General features: G+C 37.5%; 1 protein-coding gene across 12 annotated transcripts in view; it reads right to left on the bottom strand.

Moving 5' to 3' along the window:
- Positions 1–26,094, bottom strand: part of LOC105477538 (BBX high mobility group box domain containing) — a 269,896-nt gene that overhangs the window by 83,224 nt on the left and 160,578 nt on the right. For all 12 annotated transcript variants that reach the window (XM_071092481.1, XM_071092474.1, XM_071092475.1 and 9 more), the window contains 2 exons: positions 10,546–10,716; positions 4,012–4,254 (listed from right to left, as the gene is read on the bottom strand). In XM_071092481.1, coding sequence (XP_070948582.1) covers positions 4,012–4,254; positions 10,546–10,707 — 405 coding nt within the window. In that variant the 5' untranslated portion in view covers positions 10,708–10,716. The remainder of the gene's footprint in view (positions 1–4,011; positions 4,255–10,545; positions 10,717–26,094) is intronic.

Raw genomic sequence — 26,094 nt, forward strand, 5'->3', positions numbered from 1 at the left:
AGAGTCCATATCTGATGAACCCAAAACAAGGGAATGAATGGTCTTTACAAAAATTATCTCAGCTGAAAATAAATACTAAAAAATAGATTCGTTTTGTTTGGAAGAAACATAAAAGAACTAATCAATAAAAAACCCATGGAATTTTGTGGTGGTCAAAACCTTTCCCAGAATATTGACAAAAATAGATACCAACACTTTCAAAGGGCTAGTATAGTTCACCTTCAAGTTGCATTTTATTACATTTAATTCCATAGCTGTTTTATTGGCATACAGCTGAACCTCCAAACTTTTAAGTCTGGTCTCTCGTGGGTTTTTGCCTTATTTACCTTTATATCATAATTTTCTGTTACTCTTCTATGCATAACCTAGGCTCCAGGTGAAACAAACTATCTGGTTCCTGAAATTGATTTCAGTTTCCCACACCTACTCTTACCCTTTTCCTTCTCTCTGAATTCTTATACGAAAACCCAGGCCAAATTCTGCCTACTTTGTAAAGCCTTTCCTGATCCACTTCCACCTACTTCCCTCCCCAGCACAAGCAGATTCTTCCCATAAGACTCATGACATTTTATTGTTACCATTCTTGCCATAATTACCCCAATATACTTATCTTTCAGGCACCTAAAGAGGACAGGGTGATATACATATTAGAAGAACAAACAGGAGTCAAATGGGAAAGAATATCCCAGCTCCACTGTATACTAAATGTATGGTTGGTCAAGACACTAACTCCTTAGGTTCCTGCTCTGAAGAATGGGAATAATCTTAACTCACTTTACAGGTTGGTGCTTATGTTATATGCTAAGCACAAAAAGGACCAATCAATCAATAAATGCACACATTCTGCCTCATGCCTATGATGCTAAAACAATGGGTATGATAAAGGTCATTCAAATTATTTAAGCTTTCCAAATCCTTCCCTCCTCTTTGTACTGTGTTCTAGCTGAAGTTCAAGATGTGTGATCCTCTCAATTTATCCTTAATTCATTATGATAATTAGTTTAAATGACAAATAGAAGGTTCCAGCAGTATTGTAGGCAAAAATGCAGAGATCTGTATTCCTGTAAGAGTACATACATGAAGATGTTAAAAGGAAAGATATAATTGTTTCTGTGCCTCCTAACTGGCAGTCACACGTTCAAAAATTAGAACCTGTGAACATCCACAACACTGTATCATCATGTACATTACTGAATTTAAGAAAGCAACCCAGGTTGTAACCTTAGAATAGTCTTCTTAAAATCACTAACGAATTATTGCTCTAATAAGGTTCATCAGAGAACACAAAACCCGCAATCAGCCATTTTTTTCCAGCAACTGAAATTAGTACTGGGAAATAATTTAAGAAACTAAAAACAAATCCCAGAACAGGTGCTTTGTCTTACCAGATGCAATAATATAAGATAATCAGGAACAAGGAAAGGGGTCAGAGGAAATTTTCACGAACAGGTAAACAGACAATCTTTTCAAAGTTGTATTATTACTCACTCTTGCTTTTAAAATATACTTCTTTTAAAAACAGCAAGAAAAAGAAAACATTTCTCACTTAATTGATAATGGCAGGACAGATACTGGCAAACACCACCTAAGCATTCACACCCCCATCCACACACTATGCTGAAAGAATCTGTCTTGCACCCTAATGGACAACATCTAAAATTTGAGGTTTAAAATTTAAAGATTACACATCTAAAAAGAGTTTTAAAAATGATTGTGTGTTGGGGGAGTCTTAAAAAAAAGACCACATTTATTAACGGCGTTGTATCGCTAGCTACTATCACAAAATCTGGCCAAATTAAAGGCACTTATTAAGTATTTGTTCACTGAACTGACATTCCAATTAAGGCTGCAATATTAACATAAAAAGCACCAGCACAATTATATGCCCTTTAATGTAACTGCAAAATCATTTAGAAAGTAAGTTGAAACAAGTAGGAATCACTTACAACTAGGGACCAATTGTGTAATAATTTTGAAAGTAGCTGAATCTTCTACACTTTGCAGTAGAAATGAAGCAACATTTCATAACAGCAACTACAAACAAGGCAAATTATAACGTGGAACATCAGTTACAGTCTCCACATTTAGTAGATTGCACTGGCCCACCTTAACAGATTTCATTTTAGTGCCACAATGGCAAATATTGTGAACCTAATTAAGTAATTAGTAAGGGATTTCCTATATGAAAATAATACTTCCTCTTCTTAAAAGTGGCCACCTACTGGGTTTATAAATTAGGCGTTTTTAAGAAAAAACAAACAATATACTGGGGACAGGCTGCATGTTATCCCATAACGGCAATGTAAAACAAACTCAAGCGTTTAATTATAGGAAGCTTATGCATTTCCCTATGAGGTTTCAGATAATTATTTATTTTACTATATAAGAATGACTATGAAAAATGTAAGACTATCTAACGGGAAAGTTTTACTGTTAATTACTGTTATGCTATGGTAATCTAATGAAATATTTAAAATCATGTAGGTTACTGTAATTGATTTTAAATTTTCCACAGGCCCTATATAGTTAAAATCCTGTCTTTAACAGTCAATGCTTGAAGTCTTATATGATTAATTATATAATTATTAATACTATTATAATTAACAATCATTATAATCATTAATACTATTACAATTAATAATTACATTAATACTAATAAATTAATAATTATGCTAATATAATTACTAATTCTAATTCATAGTAGCAACTATGCTAATAATTTACTCAAGATTCAAATTTCCATGAACATTTCTTAAGAAATTTTTATGTTGTATTTTTTAAAATTTTTATATTTAATGTTGATGTTTTTAGCTAATTAACTCAATAAAGGCACAGCACCTGGAAGAATTGTTTTTTCACATACTGAGATGTCTACTAAAATGTCTTGAAACTGTATTTTGTCCCCTGCTGGTTCATTTTTTGATAAAACTCAACCAAGTGTTTGGGTGACAGGGATTTTCATGAACCAAGATCTTTTTGCAAGTTGCAATGCTGAGGAAATAATATTAGAATTATTCCTGTCAAGTTTAGCCACAATAATATTGCTTTGCTTATTACTCGGAGCTAAATCCATCACAATACATTTAAATGTATAATGGTCTCACATTAATTCCAAATACAGTAAAAGAACTATGATACAATTTTTGAAGAAATTTAGTAACTGCTATCATTCTGGAAGTGATTAATGTCCCACCTTTTTGAATAGCCTTCCAGCATGGAAATGCTTCCCACTAACTACTGCCTACACAGTATTTACAGGCATGCACACCTCGCAGTACATCCTGTTCCACTGGCAGTCAACCATTTATTGGTTTTAAATATTCATACGGCACTACCTACAGAACAGAAACAAGTCAAAGCATATTTCTTGATAATTTTGTTTATTACAAAATCAAAAAATGTTAGCATCAGAAAGGATACAAATCTTTGTCCAACTTTCTCATTCCAATAACATTAGAAAAGGAAAAGAAAAAAAAAAAAGCTGAGATGCAGAGGTTGACTTATGGATATGGTCACAAAGCTACTTAGCATCAGAACTAGATCAAGACTCTTTCCCATGATATAACTAGAGTAACCTAAGATTGTCAACTTTACCATGGGCATTCTCTGACAATAAAAGTAGAGTTTCTAGAAAAATTTAAAAAAGAAAAAAAGTCGCCATTCATAATAAATTACCATAATAAATAAACAAATCACCACTCACTGTAAACTATTCATAATAAACCTTCACAATAAATCAATCCCTTATATCCATCAGTGGGGTATAGACAACGAGAAAAAACTTCTTGTTAATATATTGTTCTTGGCACCTCCACCAGCATTTCTACATGGACTTGGAGCAGGGGAACAGGAACAAGTCATACAAAGAAAGCACTTATGGTTTTGCTTAACATCTGATTCATGATTCACCTTCTCATTGCTAGACCTTCAACAGGTGCTTCATATTTGTTGACTGGGAGTTTCACGACTGGTTGCTTTTAGCTATCAGAATACCTTGTCATTGTAACCTACCTCCTTGGCCATGTCTGTGTATTTCTGCTTTTCCTTTGGATCAAGAACAGCCCACCAATCAGCTAGTATCTTGGTAGCACCTCGGTTATCAAGCCTGGGGTGTTCCTGACGTACAAGAGAACGATGGCGTTTGCAAAATAAAAGAAATGCATTCATTGGTCTCCGGGCTCGCTGCTCTGGTGATTCATCATCTTCAGTTTCACCAACATCTTGCTCTAGGCCATCGGCCCCAAGAAGTTGAACCTATTACCACCAAAAACAAAGCCAGATCTTTAACATGTTTTGGATAATTTTGACTTAACAGTTAGTCTTGGTTTGCAAATTGCATTTTTTCTTAGCTCCATTTAAACAATTCACACATTGAAAAAAATATAATTTTAAAAAATCAACAACCACTGTTCATGGCTGGTAACTAACTTATGATGTAGCCCTCTGCTTAGTTTCTATAGCAACCTGTGCATGTCTCTATTACAGCATATATTACATTGTGTTATAATTGCTTACATTATTTTCTCTCTCACTAAACAGTGAGCTCTTTGAGGACAAAAGCTCTTATTCACCTTTACAACCATAGTGCCTAGCTCAATGTCTGATATAATATTAATACTTAACTAATTGTTGAATGAATAAACCCATTCTATGGTTAATGGGTATCAAGATTAACAATATCCACATAAAATATATGAATAGTAGCTGTGTCTTTCTCTGCTTTGAAAAGTGCCTTTTTCTACAGCTAATAATATGACAATATTTATCATGAAAGTAAGAAATAAAAAGGTAATATAGACTACTCAATGTTTCTGCAAGTATCACAAGTAGCGTCTTGTAGTATACAAAAATCAAAGTCGATATTTAATATGATTATTTGAAAGAAGAACTATACAATAAACCTTCAAACTTGTAAATTTCAAGCTTTCTTGTTAAGTGAAATGCTCTGGTGATAGGAATAAACTCCTCTAGGCTTAAATATTCAAAATCAATTTTAAATACTCTTTTTTCCTACACTTCATTCAATCATTGTTAAAGGTCTTCAACGACTTCCACAAAGCTCCGAATCTGTCCATTCCATCTGGGTAATTCTCATTCCCACTGCCCTAGTACCACTTTGGCCTATGCCTAGTCTTCCCGTTTTTCATCTTCTTTACAATACTTCTTGCATATGGCTGCCAGGTTAACTTTCTTAAAGCACATCTCTGATTACAGAATCTCAGAACATATTATGATTATAAAATATTTTATAAGGCTAAAATGATTCTATAATGTTTCTTAGAAACAATGTAACTATAAACAGAAGTTCACAATGTTTACTAAGCCCATTTCCTTAATTTCTGGTTTCAAAATTAAAATCAAGCAGGACACATTGCAGGTTAAGTATCCCTTATCTAAAATGCTTGGGACCAGAAGTGTTTCGAATTTTCGGATTAGGGATACGCAACTTGTAACCATTAGCCTGCATTATGCAGTAGAGTGGTTAATTCTTGAACTTGAGTATGCACTGGAATCCCTGGAGGTTCTGTTAAAACACAGCTAAGTCCCATTCCCAGAATTTCCGATTCTGAGGTATGGAGCGGGTCCTGAGAATTTGTATCTCTAACAAGTTTCTAGGTGATGCTGATATTACTGGTTTGAGGAACACTCTTTGAGAACCACAACTGTAAGGCAACCATGTTCTTTTATTACAATGTTTATTGGGCAATTGTTACAAGCAGATACTTTAGGACTAATCACCTGCTTAATCCAACTGGTATTTTTAAAAAGTCTTGGCCAGGCAAGTGGTTCACGCCTGTAATCTCAGCACTTTGGGAGGCGAAGGTGGGAGGATCATGAGGTCAAGAGATTGAGATAATCCTGGCCAACATGGTGAAGCCCTATCTCTCCTAAAAATTCAAAAATTAGCTGGGAGTGGTGGCACGTGCCTGTAGTCCCAGCTACTTGGGAGGCTGAGACAGGAGAATTGCTTGAATCCAGGAGGCAGAGGCTGCAGTGAGCCAAGATTGTGCCACTACACTCCAGCCTGGTGACAGAGTAAGACTCTGTCTCAAAAAAAAAAAAAAAAAAAAAAAAAAATCTTTTGCCGTTAAGTATTGCAAATGCAATCAATTAATCATTAAGTACCTTCAAACACAAAGAGTACAGAAAAAATCTTGAGGTTACAGCCATCCAATTTGGAGATATGTTAGGAATTATTATTGGGGGTGAAGGCTACATATTTATCTTCCTCATTATGTATATAATAGTAACAATAATTTGCATTTTTCAGGGAGTTTTATTTAGCATTCTGAAACTAGGAAGCTAAGAAAAACTAAAAAGTGTACTATTAATATATAAGATGAAGAAGCAATTATATTTCCACCCTTCAGAAAAGAGTAACTTTTCATTCAGTTACTAAATTATAAAATTCAGCGTGTAACAGATGGACAAAGGACCTCATGTTTTGGGAGGGAGAAAAACATACAAACATAAATTTAAAAGCAGTATGCTGACTGCGACAAGAAACCAGCAACATAACAAAGCACTGGTGGACGGGAAGAAGTGCAAGAAGGCCTCCCTGGAAAAGGTTGCCCGAGCTAAATTTTGAGAAGCAAATCAGGCCAGGTGTGGTGGCTCTAATCTCAGCACTTTGGGAGGTCAATGGGGACTGTGGATCACCTGAAGTCAGGAGTTCAAGACCGGTTAGAGCGACATGGTGAAACCCAGTCTCTACTAAAAATACAAAAGTTAGCTGGGTGTGGTGGCGGACACCTGTAATCCCAGCTACTCTGGAGGCTGAGGCAAGAGAATCACCTGAACCTGGGAGGAGGAGGCTACAGTGAGCCAAGATCGCACTACTGCACTCCAGCCTGGGTGACAGAGCCAGACTCTGTCTTAAAAAAAAAAAAGAAAGAAAGAAAGAAAAAAAATTTTTTTTTTATTAAAAAATTAAAAATTAAAAAAAGGAGAAACAAATCAGAATGTGTCAGGTTGTCAATGAAGAGACATGGGGAACCAACAGGTATTAAGGCTTGCTGGTTTATCTGAACATCAACTTGCAGTTCAACAATACTGGTATGTAAAAGAGAACAGGGCTTTGCGAGACAAGGATGCAGAAGATGATCTGCGCACTTCAGGAAGAATGTGCTCTGCCATATTTACACGCATGCTTTTGATCATGTAAACCAGTAGTTTGGAACTATATGGACCAATAAAAACATGTGATTTGACACAGTTTGTCAACTTTTTATTCTGCCAACTATGAACATTGAAAAATGTTTTAATTGCTATTTAATGTAATTATTAATCAAAAAGCAAATATATAAATATATGAATAACAAAATAGAAATAAAAACTGTCTTAGAGTTTAGAACTTACTTTTCTTTCCCCAGGAGCTCATTAATATTTTCTAAGAAAAATCAACACTAGTCCCCACAGCTGGATCGACGTAATGGAGAGCCATGAGTGATTTTAAGCAGTGGAGGGGCATCATTAGATTGTAATTTTAAGGAGATAACTTCTAACAACAGCATAAATTTTAAGAGTAAAACTAGAAGCAACCCAAACTAGAGAACCCAGTTAAAAATTTATCCCAGCTGTCCAGGCAAAAAAGGGATAGGGCTGAAATCTAGACAGCAGTAATGGGAACAGAGAAGTGAGAACAGGGACAATATTTATGAGGCAGAACCAAGAGTGGCTGGTAACTAATTGGATCTGAAGGCAGAAAAAGGAAGAGTGATTCTAGCTTGAGTGGCAAAGTTTCTTCATATACAACAAAAAAAACACTTATTCTCAAAGGAGAGAAATCAGGCCTGGTGGAGCGCAGAGATCAGTGCTAGGCAGGCTGAACTTGAAGTGGCTATGGGGAATGCTGTGTGGACACCTATGTCTGCAGGATAACAATGAGATACCAATAAACAGAAGGTGCTATGACTAAAAGTATGGACTAGATCACTGAGTGTGAGTGAAAAGAGAAAAGGACTCAATGACTTTAATCCTTCCCCCAATAAATATTTACTGGGTTCCTGCTATGAGCCAGCCACTCTACTAGGTGCTGTGAGCACACAGTGAGCACAGACAGCAGTAAGCACAGAGCCTGTGACCTCATAGAAACAGAAGCAGCACAACTGGCCTTACATTTTGAAGGGACTCCTCTGGCTACTTTGTTGAGAATGGACCGCAGAAGGGCATGAGCAGAGGCTAGGAGAGAGAGAGGTAGATACAATAATTGCTGCTAGAAATGGTGGTGGCTTGGATCAAGGTGGTACACGAAGGAACTGTTAAAAGGGCAACACAACAGTGAACGTATTTTGAAGGTAGAGTTTGAGAGGATTTGCTAACGGATGGATGTGAAGTTCGAGCAAAATAAAGCAGTAAAGTACGAACTACAAGGTCTCAGGTCTGACAAACTGGAATGTTGCAGTTGCGCTTTACTGCGAAAGGGAAGATGCAGGAGAAGGTTGGGAGAAGAAAAGCAAAAGCTTAGTTTTGAATTCATTCAAACTGAGATTCCTAGTTGATATCTAAATGGATATGCCAAGTAAATAGAAATATGAGTCCAGAGTTCAGAAGAAAAGCCCAGGATGGAGATAGAAATTAAGATTGGAGGCCTAGAGAACATCATCATTTGAGGAAAAAATAATGCAGGGACATTAACTGAAAGAAACTGGGAAGGAACAATGGGGAAGGTAGAAATAGAAAGAGGGGCCAGACATGGTGGCTTATGCTATAATCCCAGCAATTTGAAAGGTTGAGAAGGGAGGATTGCTTGAAGCCATGAGTTCCAAACCAGCCTGGGCAACATAGTGAGACCCTGACTTCACAAAATATAAACAAAATTAGCTGGGCTTAGTGGTGTGTGCCTGTGGTCCCAACTATTCAGGGAGCTGAGGTGGGAAGACTGCTTGAGCCCGGGAAGTGGATGGAGGCTGCAGTGAGCTGAAATGGTGCCACTGCACTCTAGCCTGGGCAATAGAGTGAGACCCTATCTCAAAAAAGAAAAAGAAAGGATAAATAGAAACAGGTGTGGGTGGCCAAAGGCAAGAAGAAAGAGAAACAGGAGTGGGTGCTCTCACAGAAACAGGAGACTGCTTCAATGACCAAGTGATCAACACATGCAAATGTGTTTAAAAAATGAAACTAAGAATAAGCTTGATAATACCTGCAAGTAAGAAGAATAAAACCTATTTCTCTGAAACAGGAAAAGCGGAAGGAAAGATTAGTAAGGAGTGAGACAATTACAGAGGTGTGTACAAGAAGCTAAAAGAGTAACTTCTGGTGGCCTCTGTTTTCTCTGTGAAAAAGGAGAAAAGGTCACCAGTAAGAGAGGCCTTAGAGGGTATCCAGGTGATATCTGAAAAAGAGGAAAAGTGTTTTTAATTCCTGCTGAAAGCCAAGAAGAGACTGAATGGATGTTGAAGGCCTGAAAAATATTAAAAACATGTTTATAAAATTCGTAGTGACACAAAATATGTACTTATTTATTATTTCATTCAGCATACATCTATATTTAATACCTACTATGTGCCAGGCACCATTCTTGGTTCTGAGGCAAGAGGAAAGGACGAGACAGCCAACGCCCCTGTTTTTATACTGAGTTTCTATTCTGGTCTGAGAGAAGACAGACATAAAGAAGTATACAGCTAAATACATGGCAAATAGCAATAAGCACCATGAAGAAAATGCTCTGACTTTGAATGTGTTGGGTGCGCCAAACACTTGAGATGATTTCTTTTTTTTTTGAGACAGAGTCTTGTTCTGTCACCCAGGCTGGAGTGCAGTGGTGCGATCTTGGCTCACTGTAAACTCCGCCTCCTGGGTTCACTCCACTCTCTGCTTCAGCCTCCCGAGTAGCTGGGACTACAGGCGCACACTGTTTTTTTGTAGATACAAGGTTTTAGTAGATACAAGGTTTCACCGTGTTAGCAAGGATGGTCTTGATCTCCTGACCTCGTGATCTGCCTGCCTCGGCCTCCCAAACCGCTGGGATTACAGGTTTGAGCCACCGTGCCTGGCCGACATGATTTCTTAAGTCACCTGCATGGTTATGTGACTGAGAGCCAGCTGCTGAGGCCTGATTCCAGAGAAGAGGACTAGGAGGAATGAGTCATTGCAAAGACTGGGGGCAAGTGAAGCCAGAAGCTATGAACGCCAGGGATAGAGACAAACAGAGCAGTTCTAAGATTGCCAAGGGTGGCAGGGCGAGGCCAGAAGCCAAGACAGAGAGGCCAGAAAAGTCACAGGGTAGAATGTCAGATGAGCACATCAAGTTTTAGGAACATCCCCATCTCAATGTATTTGAATATTACTCACAAATCATTGGTTAGGTGACAAAAATAGTATTTAAAAGGCTGTGTCTCAGTCTACACTATTAGGAAGTACAAATACTTCAAGAGCAATCAAGAATTGGAATAAAAATGTACACTAAGTAATTGAACAGGATTCAAGCTATACAGGCTTTTGGAAACACATCTTTTGTAATATCATTCATGTTCACTATTGTTTCTAGAATATTATGATTTGCTCTAATAAACTCGAAACTTCTACAGTATATATAGGACTTACCTTATCAATATCCTCCTCTTCGTCTTCCTCTTCTTCCTCTTCTGAAAAATCAAGAAGTTTCTTTGCTAGCAATGGATGCCACTGAAGACACTTTCGTTTTGGTCGTTTTCCAACCCCTTCTCCTTCTGCTGAATGATCCTTATTTCTATTACTGCCTTTCATTACTGTGACCTGTAATAGGAAGAGAGAGAGACAGAAACAGGGAGACAGGGAGAGAAAGAGAGACACTGAGATAAATCAAAGTAAATTTGATTAAAATTAGTTTATTTAGCTCCCTTAGTATTAATTATAATTTTAATGACTAAACTATCTACTAGCTCATTTACTGGACTCAGTGGGAATCCAAAATACATAATGAAACATTCATCTTAGCGGGCCAAATGGAGCTAATAAAATTTGCCTTTTGTGAAATCTACTTCCCTCCGCTACACAGCTTCAGAACCTAAAACCCCAGTAAGCTTAAGGATATTACCAGTTACCTTCACCTGTGTGTATTTACTCAGGGAAGCATTTCTCAATTTCCCATCAGAAGAACATGAAGGATGCCTCCCAAGAGAGTTAAAGAGTTCACAGGGACTTGCCCCCCAGGCATTCTCTGATGGCTATTTTACTATAACAATTTACATGTACTTTGCATTCTATACCATGTTAAATCTGTGCTTATAACCATTACTAAATAAAATGAGTAATTTGTAAGAATCCAAAGTTTTAGATTTGGGCAGTTGGCTAAGCTAAGAAATGGCCAAGCTATCAATGTGACAAAAATCGTTTAGAAGCCTAAAACTCTGAATTACTTTTCAATGATGTAAAAAATAGATCTTTTCCTTGAGAAAAGCAATACATATTTCTATTAAACAGGTGAAAATCGCATAAAATGAGGTTTGCCCTCTCCATCATGTCCTGCACCATGGTCCAGAGGGAACTGCATGTTAGTTTCCTGTATGTTTTCTCACAACTTTTTTTCTGATGTTACTTCTCATTCATTCATTCAAAGTAATGTTAAAACAGAAATTACTGTCATGGAAAAACTCAAACAATACAATTAAATGCCATCGGTTTAAATGGTTCATGAATGCTGACAATACAAACATAAGTACAGTTGCTAAAATCACCAAGTAGCAGCCTATTTGCTCACTATGTTTGCATTAGTCCAAATGCTTGAGAAGTGATACCATTAAACTTTTAACATCATATTAAAACAGAAACTGGGATTGATGAACACATAATATAAAGATTCATGTAGTTCTCAAGCCATTCAGAGAATATGATACAGGCAAATTTATCTGTCTGCCTTGTTTCTGGATTCTGGGTCATGCCTAGGTCTTACTTCAAACAAATATTCACCAATGTTTTCTCCTAGAACTTGTACAACTTCAACTTAAACATTTAAATACTTGATCAATCTGGGATTCATTTTAATAAAGTAAGTGAGGTAAGGTTCTAGCTTATTCTTTTTTAAAAAATAGCCAACTATACCAATACCATTTATTAAATAATCCAGCTTTTCACTATTCCTTCTGTGCTACATTAAATTATCACATGTATACGAGTCTATTTCTGGATTATCTTCTGTTAATAACCTCCCTCCAACTACTTTGACCAATTTCAATGTCCTTAGGGACTATATCATTCTACATCTTTTTAAATATACAAATATATCAATAAACAGCCATTAAAAAATTTAAGCTGCATATATCATACTCTTCTATCTAGGTCAATACATGTTGATTGTTCTAATTTAAAAATAATTGTGTAATATTCTAAAAATGAATGTACCACAATTTACTGAGTCTACTACTGATGAAGCGATTATTGTGCTACAATAAAACTCCTCATTTTAATAAAATCATTTTCTAAAAAACCTTCATTTTTAACAAAAGTTCTCATTAATTTTTTTTTTTTTTTTTTGAGACAGTCTCACTCGGTCGCCCAGGCTGGAGTGCAGTGGCGCAATCTTGGCGCACTGCAACCTCCACCTCCCAGGTTCAAGCGATTCTTCTGCCTCAGCCTCCTGAGTAGCTGGGACTACAAGCCCCCACGACCACACCCAGCTAATTTTTGTATTTTTAGTAGAGACGAGGTTTCACCATATTGGCCAGGCTGGTCTCTAACTCGTGATCTTGTGATCCGCCCGCCTTGGCCTCCCAAAGTGCTGGGATTACAGGTGTGAGCCATCGCGCCCAGCCATCATTAATTTATTAAAAGCTATTCCAGTCAAGAAAAAGAAAGGAGGAAGAGAAAAACATGCTCTTGTGGCTTTCTTAGCAAGAAACTCATGCTGGATTACTTGTGTGAATTACTTGTGTGAATTAATTTATTAAAAACTATTGCAGTCAAGAAAAAGAAAGGAGGAAAAGAAAAACATGCTCTTGTGGCTTTCTTAGCAAGAAACTCATGCTGGATTACTTGTGTGATTACTTGTGTGAATTACAATTGAATTACTTGTGTGGCTGACTCAAGAATATAAGAAGTTACCGAAAACTAAATGGAATTAGGTATCTGGTGTGCTCTTAATAAGAGAAGATACCTTGTGAATTGATAGACCATTTAACAATTCCCATTGTATCTACAAATAAAAATTGGCACAGGTAACCCAATTTCCAGAAATGCCAATGTTATGTAGAGAGAAGAGGAAACGGTTATTTCTGTAGCATAGGAATCACTTCAGGATGAGTTGCTTGAGTGGTAGTAAAACCCATTTGAGGGTCTAATATTTTAAATAGTAAAAGAAATCAGTGGGAAACTGTAAGTAAGGCAGTTTCTATCAACTGGAGAGGATAAAACGATTGCCAATGCCAAGAGAAAAATACATCTTTAGCCCCCAAAATTTTGAATTAAATTGTTATTTAATTATGTGTGAATGTATATATGTGTGGGTATGTGTGTACCTTTGTGTGTGTATATATATATATATATAATTTCAATATTCAAAGAGAAAACAGGATCTGAAGAATCAAATTAATGAGGGGAATATGTGGCTTCTTTCTGGGTTCAAAATAATTGCATTCAGTCCTCTCTCACTTCTAAGTTTTTCCACGTAGCTCATATACCACTTTGGAGAAAATGCCTTTTCTGATACTCCAGAAATTAATCTTTGTCACCCAGAAATACATTAGAAAGACTTTACATTGCTAACGGCACTTACCACATTTTCCCACAAATTGTAATTATTTAGATACATCATACCTCCATTGCTGGGCCTTTTTTTTAATGTTCCAAGACTATACTTATATGCTCAGAAACATCCTAGCACATCAGATCAAGACCAGCTAGTTGTGAGGACTGTCAGAAACAATGATACAAAATCCTGCGCCAAATTGTGATGATGACTCACTATTTATATTCTCTAAGATAGCTTCAAGATTAACTACAATTTCTTACACTTTCCTGAATTCAGATATTCTTTTCTAAGTGGGAAAGAAAGGGAATTGAAAACTGTGCACAACTCAGACACACAGACCAAGGTGGCGTGTGATGTCTGAGAACCACCAGATGCACAGGCTTGTGGAGAAATGAGGCTGGCAACCCCTAGCACAGGGCCTGGAACAAAGTAGGTACACTTTTAGCAGGTATGGAAGATGAATAAAACAGTAAGTGAATTGGAAATAGTATACCTCAGATGAAATAATCAAGAAAAATGTACCATAATTGATCTAATAACTATGAAATACCTCAAAGTATAAACTGTGCACTTTAATAATTCATAGTTATCTAATTTGTTCTTACTTCTGTATGGATCTATTTTCAAATTATTGAAAGAATGCAAAACAGTGAAGGGAAATGATGTTCCTGATTATGATTCAAAAGTAATGAGAAAGCAAGAGAGAATAATTTTAAAAAGATTTTAAAAAGTGGGAAAGACAAGGGCAAAGAAAGCATAATTTTGAGACAATGTTATCACTCATCTTACTTCAACAATGAGGAGGAGGTGAAATTGTTAATTTTTAAAGTGACAGAGGACTAATCTTGTAATTATTTTGCCACTAAAAAGCCCACACATTTTAAAGTTTGGTTTCTTGGTCTTAGGACAAGAGGAAATTAAGCTAACAATCTATATGCTGTAAATGAAGCAAATGTTGGACTTCATTCAAAAGGAGTTCTTCTTCCATTCTGCACTGCAATTTTAGAATCACTGAAATCAGGTTATTTAACTATCAATGGACTCTGTATTTGAAAAACTAAATATCATCAAATTATGGTGCTGAGACTGTCAAATGATGATCTAAAACACCTACCAACATGTATCTGGTGAAAACAAACGAACTCACGTGTCCCCTCTTCGCCTCCTTTCTATGTATGGCAGGACAGGTGACCCTAAATAGACATCCTCTACTGAATTCAATGTAAACTGACAAATTAGGAAAAACTTCATTTAATCATATTCTTCAAATGTAGCAAGGCTGAGCCGAGCGTGGTGGCTCACGTCTGTAAACTCCCAGCACTTTGGGAGGCCAAGGCGGGTGAATCACGAGGTTAAGAGATCGTGCCATTCCGGCCAACATGGTGAAACCCTGTCTCTACTAACAATACAACAATTAGCTGGTTGGTGGTGGCGTGCACCTGTAGTCCCAGCTACTCGGGAGGCTGAGGCAGGAGAATCACTTGAACCCAGGAGGCAGAGGTTGCAGTGAGCCAAGATCACGCCACTGTACTCCAGCCTGGCAAGAGTTAGACTCTGCATCAAAAAAAAAAAAAAAAAAAAAAGTAGCAAGCCCATTCATGAAAGACCTTTACTGAAGTCGGACTTCATGAGAAGCTTAAAGAAGAAAGATTTTAGAAGGAAACAGTACAAAGCAAATGCCATATTTATTAAAAGAATAATAATAATGAAAAAGGACACTGCAGCCTGATAGGCTTCCTTTGGAATCCTGCCTCTACCACAAACTACCTGTTGGAAAGGGAAAGTTAATACCTGTGCTGATATTTCCTCATGTGAAAATTAAATAATAGCGCTACTGTGAGAACACATATGTAATACCCAGCACAGTGTCTAGAAGATTCCTGTTCACTGTTGGCAAATCCCCCCTTTACTCAACAAGCTTTTTAGACTGGGGAGCATGGGTTTAACAGGCAGCATCTGCTTACTTAAACTCATCCTAAGATGCTATTCAAAAGGGAGCACAGATGCCTCCCATTTGATAGCAGTCCATATGCTGCCCAGATGATGTACTCTGCAGCCTCAGAAACTGAAAAAGGAAGATGGAGAGTTTCCTTCATCTGAGTGATACACAGTCAGAAACAGTGCCTTGGCACCATCATAAATTTTGCGAATAAGATCCTCTCGTCTATTGTCTTGTCTTACAATTTAGGCAATCAGTTACACCTCAATCTTTAAAACATTAGTATACACTGAACTGTGTCACAGTGGTATTTTAAATTGTTTCCTAAAAGTCCAATGAAATTCCACTCAAATCCCAGTCATTAAAATTCATGCCCAGTGAAACAGGAGAGTGTATATGGGAGGCCCATTAAATACCACTGCTAGACAACTACATATTCTAACCACAAACAGGGCCTCTTCTGGGTCCAACTAGGACTACAAAACTTCACAGCCTTCTCCAGTCTATGGAGGAGAGGAAAAACCAGCCCAAAGACACTGTAACGTCATGGAAACTCTAGTACTTCCACACAAATCGGACCCGCCTGCTTTCATTCTTTCTAAAGAGTTCTGGGACTTTCAAGTCACACCTTGCTTTCAATCTTTCAAGGGATCCTGCTACCACAGAAGACAGCAAATACTCCAAAGTTGAAGCCTTCCTCCTTCTCACCTTAAAAGTCTCCCATTTTCTCTTAAAGTCCTTCTCATCCTCCAAGACCCAGGTCAAATATCTCTTCTTTTATCTGAAAGCCCTAAGTCAAAGTCCATCACTCTGCTATGAGCTTTGGTTGTACTTGACTTTGTTAGGTCAAGCACTTAGAGTGTTTTAACAACTCCCCTGTACCCCGCTTTGGTTGAAATGTGTCCTCCAAAGTTAATCCCCAGTGCAACGGTGTTGGGAGGTAGGACCTAATAAGAGGCGATGAGGTCATGGGGGATCTGCCCTCATGAATGGATTAATGTTGTGATTGTGGGAGTGAATTAGTCATCACCAGAGTGGGTTTGTTATTAAAGCAAGTTTGGCCCCTTCTTACTCTTACCCTCTCTTGCTCTTCTGCCATGGAATAATGAAGCACAAAAGCCTTCCCCAAATATTGGCCCCATGCTCTTGCACTTCCCAGTCTCCAGAACTGTAAGCCAAATAAATTTTTGTTCATTATAGATTACCCAGTTTGTGGTATTGTTATAGCAACATAAAATGGACTAAGACATCTCCACATCCACAAAAGGTTGTGACCTTCAGAGTGCAGGTGCCATCATTACCTTTTCAGTCTCAGTGCCTAGCACGGAGCCTACTACACAGCAGTTTCTGAAAAGGGTATTTATTGGCTTATAATTTCCTCATCTAACACTTAACCACATATGGCTTCTCAGAATGATATGCTCCTAAATGTTTTTTAAAATTCTAATATGCAACTAACATTTATTAAATATTTAATTGCTATATATTTACTTTCTCATTTAATCCTCACAAAAACACTCTGATGCAGTTACTATGATGAATTCCACTTAAAGCAACAGGTTTCAGTAACTTGCCTGGGGTAACACGGCAAGTAGAGGAGCTGGAACTGGACCCAAGAAACCTAGCGCAAAGAACCCAAATGCTACCTGGGAAAAAGAGCTCTAATATAAAGCTCTTCAATCTGCAACTCTCTAACTATTTCCTGTAGAACAAACAGCTCATAGACCATGAAAATACCAAAAGGAAGCATTAAGGGGCTGGTAAGGGAACACCACTTTTCATGGTAGAAAAGCAAGTACACATCTCTGATGATGCCAAGTGACAATTAAATTAGATTAACTATAAAACTCTTTGAAGATACAAACCCTACAAGTGCTAATCATTATTATTTATTGTAATTCTAATGACAATTCTAAACTGTAGACAGATTACATGAAAAATATCTCATTCAATAAAGTAATACTCTCATTTAGAAGCAATTCACTCACTATTCATGCAAAAAGTGTCTTTAAATATGTTCCTTATTGAAAAGCAGTAGCTCTTCAAGTTGAAACTTTAACTCTGTCAAGATGTTATCGATATGCTCTTCATGAATACTAATAAGGCACCCACTATTCAAAGAAGGGCTTAGCTGTACTGGCAGTTCTGGTCCCTCTGCCTTTAACTCATAAATATGTGTATTTAAGATCTCTAATACCTGCACTCCATGACGCTTAGCCTTGGGACAGCTTAACATGGTTCTCAAATGGAATGCTGTTCTAGGCTACAAACAGAGACAAAAGCTACCTTGAAAGAGATAAGGCAGCCAAAGAGGTGGCTTGAGGATGAAAAGCTATATACATAGAGGTTAGTAGCAAGTTAGGACATGTTCCCCACCACATCTTCCAAAAATGCAACCTTCTGTTTTCCTGTAATTTTATGGAGGTGTTTACATTCTTAATCAAAAAGTCACTGAATTCCTATTCTTCAACAGACCTAACAAAAAAGTATTTGCCTCTTTTAGTTTACAAATTCACAAAGGTTTTTATTATATGCACTTATTACAGGGCTAGAACATAATGATCACATTGACAAGAAGCTGAAACACAAGAAGATAAGCTCATGGATGTGTCTTCCTCCTTTACTCTCAATGCTGCTGAACACATATGTATTGATCACCTGCTGAGCTATGCTCTGTAAGGGTTAAGTGTCCAGCCTTACCTCCCATTCAACTCACCTCCTGCTGGGCTGGTGCTTGCCCTGCTCTCCACACCCGCCACATGCTTCTGCGCAGAACTTTCTCTGCTCTCCCAGGCCTGCACACCGTCCCCGACACCCCCATTCTCCCTCTCTATGCAAGGCCTCTCCGAACATCCATTTCTAAAAGGCTGTGTTTGCCTCAGTTCATGTCTCTCTCCTTTCTGAGCACCTTTTTTGATCACTGCAGCACTTAATGGCTGTGCCATAATTTTTGACACTTGATTGTATGACAATTATCATTTTCCTGTACAATGTATGTATAATGATTTCATGTGAATTCCTCCCACAGAGACCCTTGAGGGTAATGAACATGCCAGATGCTTTTTTTGGATCTGTCAGAGCAAAGATCTCTGTGCTAGACAGGGAATAGATGTTCAGTGAATATGTGGAGAACTGAACATATAAACAATACTTCTCTGCTTTCTTATTATGCTTTTCTTTATGTTGTTTTGCTACAAGGCAGAAGGGACATAAGGCATGAAAAGAGATATGCAGAGAAGAAATAAGAAGCCAGGAAAGGTTGTTTGGATGGGGAAGGAGAGAGAAAAGAAACAAGCAAATTGATAAGGCAATGTAATAAACAGAATAAAATCAAAGCCACTTCCAAACAGTTGTCTAAAACATGTTCGTTTATTCCCTTCTCTGGTTATTTGTCAATGACTTTCATTATTCTCTCAAAACAGAGTACTATTATACTTTCCGCTCACTGGCTCTCTTACACTTTCACAAATGGTCCAGCAATAAACCCTAACTTTAAACTTATCCAACCATTTTTCTTCTCAGGTCTATCTCCAGGTTTCTGGCTGCTCCTGTGTTCTGACCCTACTACAAAAGTTTTCAATCTCATGTTGGTCTTAAGTGCTTTTTTACTTGTTCTTTACTTTTATCCTTTTTACTTGTCTTACTCAGTTACACAGTCAATCCCACAGTGCCCATTATAAATTCTGTTTCTCAATTCCTGCTGATGATGGTGAGCAAGGATAAATGATGACAATCCTTGCTAGACATATATAATGCTTCCCATGTACCAGAGCTAAGAGATTACATCTATTAACTATCTTAACTTACAAGCTTAAGAGGTAGGTACTATTATCCCCTTTTTTTACAGATGAGAAAACTGAGGCAGAGATAACATATTTCACCTCCTTTAGTTTATAAATTACCAAAGGTTTTTACCATATCCATTTGTCACATGGGTAGAACACAAGTATCGCATTGGCAAGAACTGGAAGCACAGGAAGACGGGTTCATGGAGTCTCCATATTTATTGTCAATGCAGTTGAATACATATTTACTGAGCACTTGGTGAGCTATGAATTATGTTTATAAATCATACCACTAGCATGTAATTGGTGAAGCCAGTATTTGAACTCAGGCGGTCTGGCTTCAGAGTCTGGTTTTTGACCATTATACGATATTGCTTCATCATCATAAATTTGATTGAACATTTGCTACATGCTAAACACTTTACGTGAATTAATTTCTTTAATCCTTAATACAACTCTAGGTGAAAGATACTACAATGAACATACCTTAGGTATAAAGCAACTGAGAATGACAAACCTTAAGCAGCATGCCTGAGGCCACTCTGCCAGCACACGAAGGGCCCAGGAATGAAAACAAGGTCTTCCATTCCCTGGAGCCTGAGCTTTCAATCATGTCCCCATACTGCCCTTCCCGCCCACCTGCAATCCTTGTCACTCTAAGAAAATACTTTTGCCTCCTGCTTAACTAGCAGGAAGGTGTTAACCTTCCTGAACCCTCCCAAATTCTCATCTTGCCTACCAATTTCAAAATTTCTTTTCTTCTTCTGTTTTCTCTCAAAGGTAGAGATTCAAGGTCAACTCCTTCCCTCACCTCACCCCCAATCTATATGTTTCCCTCCTGTTATCCTGAGCCATTAGTCTTTCAGTTACTTTGATGAAGTCTAAAGTCCTGTCTGAATTCTCACCCTCCTTTAGCTAATCCTTTCTTCCTACAAACTGGCCTCTAGCCCTTAGGCTATGGTACTGCCTAATGTGGCTAGGATCCAAGAACCAGCCTACTTGGTACTGTCATTTGTTCACAGCCTCCACACCCAACGATGTGCTTCACTAAGTGACCTGGTTCCTAATATTCTTGTTTCTAAACCTCAGGATTAGTTTCCTAGAAAGAGCTTACAACTTGTTCCAACGTCCCTATCACCTCTGGCTTCTCTACCTCACTATGACTCACATGTCTTTAATTTCTATCCTCTCAGAGAAAATATCTTGTATGAGCCAGGCCTCTGCCTCCACCATACCCTTGTGGAGTTATGTCAGAGCCTGGTGAATATAAACTAGACATCCCTTCCCTTCACATAAGCATCTGGAAAGCATATCTTTCTTTGCAACTTTCCATAAACTGAAATCACTGCAATTAGCTGTTTACCCTGACATTTAATCTCTCAAAAATCTGTCCCTTCTACCTCTTACAAAGAGTCTACTCTTCTCCAGCCCCACAAGGCTGGTTCAGCTGTCTGGCCTTCTTACCTATAGCTCTGCTGACTTTAATTCTCCACACAACAAATATCTGCTCATATCCTTCTCCTAAAGGGAATCTCTTTAACAGTCCCTCAGTGTACTAAAGAAAACCTCCAAATTCCTTCCTTCACATAAACACCTAAGACTCTTCCTGACCTAGTCCAGCTTGCCTTTACAGCTGATGTTTCTTTGGTCCATTCTCACTCTCAAAGTTCTACCCACACTGAGCCACATGCCATCACCTGGAGCTTGCCATGCACTCCCACCTCCTGGAACCTGGCTGCTGTTTCCTTCCGGCGGAACTCATTCCTGCTTCAGGGCTTGGCTTGGATCTCACCTCATGCCCCTTCTGGTCCTTTCAAGTCTCAGAGAGGTGTCTCCACAGCACCCTACACTTCATAGGCTACAGTGAAATGACCTGTTTCCTTCTTTATACCACACTCAACTGTGACAGAGAACAGGGGCTGCATCATGTTCACCATGATGTGTCTCCAGGGCTTGACACAGAGCCAGGTGCACTGCAGGCACAAATAAATACTTGTTGAATGAATGAGTTCTAGGACTGTTCCCTGAAGTCCATTCCTCTTGCCCCTAGTCCTTTTCCTTGTTCACCATCCTGCTTTTCTAATCCATCCTTGCCATGCCCTGCTGTGTGACCCTCCATTTCAGAAATTCCTAACAATTACTCAAATAGCATACTCAAACTGCCAAACTAAAACACCTGGTGATTTTATTTACTTAGAAATAGTTTCTAAGTATTGCAGATCTGAAGGGAGAAAAATGACTATTTGTAATTTCGACTTTGGAAGAGAAATAATTATCCACTCCCTCTTCTCCTGTATCCATCACTGAACACTGATTTTTAATCTTCCATGCTACATTACATAGGGCCCTTAGATTTTTTTTTTTTTTTAGACAGAGTCTCGCTCTGTCACCCAGGCTGGAGTGCAGTGGCACAATCTCGGCTCACTGCAACCTCTGCCTGCCAGGTTCAAGCGATTCTTCTGCCTCAGCCTCCCAAGTAGCTGGGACTACAGGAGTACGCCATCACGCCTGGCTAATTTTTGTATTTTTAGTAGAGATGGGGTTTCACCACATTGACCAGGCTGATGTCAAACTTCTGACCTTGTGATTTGCCTGCTTCAGCCTCCCAAAGTGCTGGGATTACAGGTGTGAGCCACCGCACCCAGCCTACCTCTTTGAATTTTAAGAGCAATCGTACATATTTTTTAAAAAAAAACAGATATACATTAAATTTCATCTAAAATGGTAAAAGTTTAAAAGGATAATTTTTCTTTTATATGACTTAGTCGTTGTTTTTAGTTTAAAAATAATAAAAAGGTCTGGATGTTTTCTATTATCTTGATCTCTAATTATAATTTTAAAAAACAATGCAGAAACAATGATTTAGTTAAGAATCAACAATCTGATTGGAAATCTTTTTCCTTAGCTACTGTTCTTTACTCTAAGAAAGATGGCAAATAACTTAAGTAACAGTTAAATCGACTTCACTTTATAAAGCTAAACTTCTCAGTCTTAATGGTTACAAAGCAAACATATTTTTCTCAAAAGCAAAAAAAGAATACTTATTTCTTATTTTAAGCAGTATAGTGTTTAGTGAAGTTGCTTATCCTAGCTGCTGCATCACCCACCTACTTACAGTTTGGCACACTCGAATTACACTCACCATTTACTAAATTACAAATTACATAAAGGTAGGTGTGGTTTACCTTTACCTTTCCAAATGCTTAGAATACTTCCTTGAATATATGTATTTAATAACTAGTACTTGAAATGCATGAATCTAATCATCTTATATCAGCCTGCACATTTGCCAAGGAAATTAATTAGAATGCATAGGGTGCTATGATTAATTTCTATATAGTGTTGAGCAGAAAACCATTTGTTTTATACTTGCTTCATGCTGGGTGAAATTTTTATCTTAAATATTTTCCAATTTCATGATTTAATATATATGATACAAAATGTAAGTGCTTACTTGATGATTCAGTCATAACAGTACTCTGTTTAGAACATTAACAATTCCTTTTATATTTCTTTCACGTGTTATTTATATTCCTTGTAGATGTTTAGAATGAATGTGCTCTAACCCCAGAGCCAAGTTCTAAAACCTTATTTTTATCTACTAAATTTATTAAATTGATGACATTTATTTATAAAAGATTCTTCATGTCTGAGAATAACAACAATAACAAAACACAGTTCCTATTCGTATATTATTTGCCTGCCTTTTTTCTTTTTTAAAAAGTACCAGAGTGGCCAGGTGCCGTGGCTCATGTCTGTAATCCCAGCACTATGTTAGGTTGAGGCAGGAGTAATCGTTTGAGCCTAGGAGTTTGAGACCAGCCTGGGCAACATAATGAGACCCTGTCTCTACAAAAAAATTAAAAATTAACCAGGCATGGTGGTGCACACCTGTGGTCCCAGCTATTTAGGAGGTTGAGGTGGGAGAATCCCCTGAGCTCAGGAGCCAGGAGGTAGAGACTGCAGAGAGCTGTGATCCTGCCACTGCACTTCAGCCTGGGTAACAGAATGAGACTCTTTCTCAAAAAGTAAAATAAAATAAAATAAAAGCAATAAAGAACTGGTTTTAATATGACTGAAGTTCCTTCCTTTAATTTTCTTCTCAATGCACAGTACAAGAATGTTGTAAACCAATACCCACAAGAAAGACGTTTACTGAGGTACCCTAGAGCATGTTCCTCACAGCCCAATTTACATAAGTTGGCTCCCTCTGCTGGCCAAATTTTTATCTTCTAGCATCCTATTTAAAAATAAGGGTAATGCTTTATAATATCAAAAAAAGCTCCTCTGTAAAATAATCATAAACCATATAAACCTGGGAAATCACTTAAGAAGCTCTTTTATATTGTTAAAACACTGTGTTTGCTGATTTTGGGGAGAGGTAACTATCCACATACTGAGTTAAACCCAGGAATTTTCAAATTTAATATCATTTTTCCCCTAAGCAAGATTCTTAACCCTGCTAAAACCATTTCTCATTAATTTAGTCCCTTTCTACCTGGAATCTCCAACGTGTACTTTGTGATAAGTGTCTAACCAAGCCTTTCCATATTTACACAATGGCATTATATTGGGGAAACAAGAGGGAGAGAATGCTTTCACTTAGTAATTTATCAGGCCACAAGACTTAGTGGCAGAATATAGGATAAATAACAGGGACTATATGCTAAAAGTGAGCCCATGCTGCTTTTAATTTTTTTTCAAAGATAGATTATAATATAATAATAAAGTCATCATTCTGACATATTTAATAAATTCTGTTTTAATTTTTTATGATAAAGCACTTCATAATATATAACTTGAGTACATTTCATTAATAAGTTCCAAATATATTTTCTTACACAAAAAGCTAGTACTGCCATTAAAAACCCCTAGGCTACCTTATTTGCTGCTTTCCAATTATGTACCACTTTATAACTCACAAAGCCTTTATTGCACACATTTATTTAGTATTATAAAATCCCATGAAATGGGTATAATTATGCCCATTTGAGAGAAGCCTCAGAGGGATTTATGTAATCTTTATAACGTCATTAAGGAGCAAAGTAGGAACACAGCCTATAAAGTCTCTGGACGTTAAACATAGGTACTTTCTTCCATCTGATTGTATCACTGATTTTAGTTTTTAATCAATATATTTACTTTGGGAGGAAAAGTAATTCCATTTTACAAGCCTTGTTGGTATTTCAATCATGTCTCTCAGTAATTACTTTAGAGGAATCCCAAACTTCCATTCGTATCTCAAAATACTCCTCCATATAGACTTAACCATACTAAATACACTGAGGAGGGAGGGAATCGGAACAAGACAGCACATGTCTGTGACGCAATGTACTTTTCTTCACTTTGTATTTTGTAAATATTGATGTTGCAGCTCTTAAGTACTCTCAGAAGTCGTTATGACTGACAGCCCATGAGTGCTGCATCTTTCAAAACAAATATGCTTTATTGATGGAGAGCACACACATCTCCATCTAATTTTTCTGAGAGGCAGAGGTGGAACAAACATTTCTTAACATTTTAACTAAATTCAGCATTCTGCACTGAACACAATAGGCAGGTTACAGTTTAATAGATATTATGAAAGCTTGTCATTTCCATAAGCAACACAGCATGTAAGGGAAGGGCACTCCACAAACCTCCCCTATAATCTCACAGTAGCATACAACTTCCTGTGTTTACTGTAAATGTTTTTAAGCACAAGAAAAATTCAAAAGACATTTTGTACCAAAAAAGGTCTTCAGAAATGTCCAAGTATTGCTAGATTTTAAAATGTGTACTATTATATGGCTTAAGAATAAAAGTAAGTTTAGTCGAAAGTTTGAAAAAGAACCAACTGGAGTAAATAAAATATACTTGATCGCCCTGATTCTAAGGGGGGAAAAAAAATAAGGAAAACCTGTCATTGTCTGCTGTGTACCAAAAATCACAATCTAACAGCAAACATCAGACACATTTTATTTCATATTATAGCTTCCCTTGAACTGAAAGGTAAGGCCCATTGAGGAGTCAAAGGAGAATTCTGCTTGCTGAGCTCTCCCAGCCGTTTGCTTTGATGACTGCCAAATCTGTACTAAAAGGTGGGCAAATTCTTTCTGTAGCTCTTATATAACTCCTCTAGGGAGACCTTCTGATCCCAAATCAACCTTCTGAGGGCCTATTAATGGACTAGCATTAAGCAAGATGACAGTGATTATAAAATATGAGTTGGAACAATAAAGAACTTGTTGGTGAGAGAAAACCTATATAATAATAAAACCATTTGGGAACTAGGCAGCAGGTAATAGAGTGCAAAAAATGTGGTCTGAACCATTAGAGAATAGATAATATATAGTAGTATAACATTCTCGGCACTGGACACTTGGCAATTATAAAAGCCATTGGAGAATTCAGACAATTCTCTTTGCTCCCTCTGACGATCCCAATTTGTCCCATTATTAACCCTTATAACTAACGGCTGAATTTATCCATACTGCCGCAGACACCGTCAAGAATGAACCCCTGGGTTCCCCAAGAGCTTCCTGCCACTGCAAACTTTGCCAACTGTGACCTGGATTCTCTTACTTTGGGCATCAACAACACATTAAAAAGAGTCTGAAAAGAACTGTTCAGTTATTTGTTGTGCTATTATTTGGGACTAGGTAGGTTCAGCAACTTTCAAGGGATGTGATCCCAGGAAATAAGTCAGGTGACTGGCCATTCCT

This window comes from Macaca nemestrina, chromosome 2 (assembly GCF_043159975.1).
Source record: "Macaca nemestrina isolate mMacNem1 chromosome 2, mMacNem.hap1, whole genome shotgun sequence".
Classification (NCBI taxonomy): Eukaryota; Metazoa; Chordata; class Mammalia; order Primates; family Cercopithecidae; genus Macaca; species Macaca nemestrina.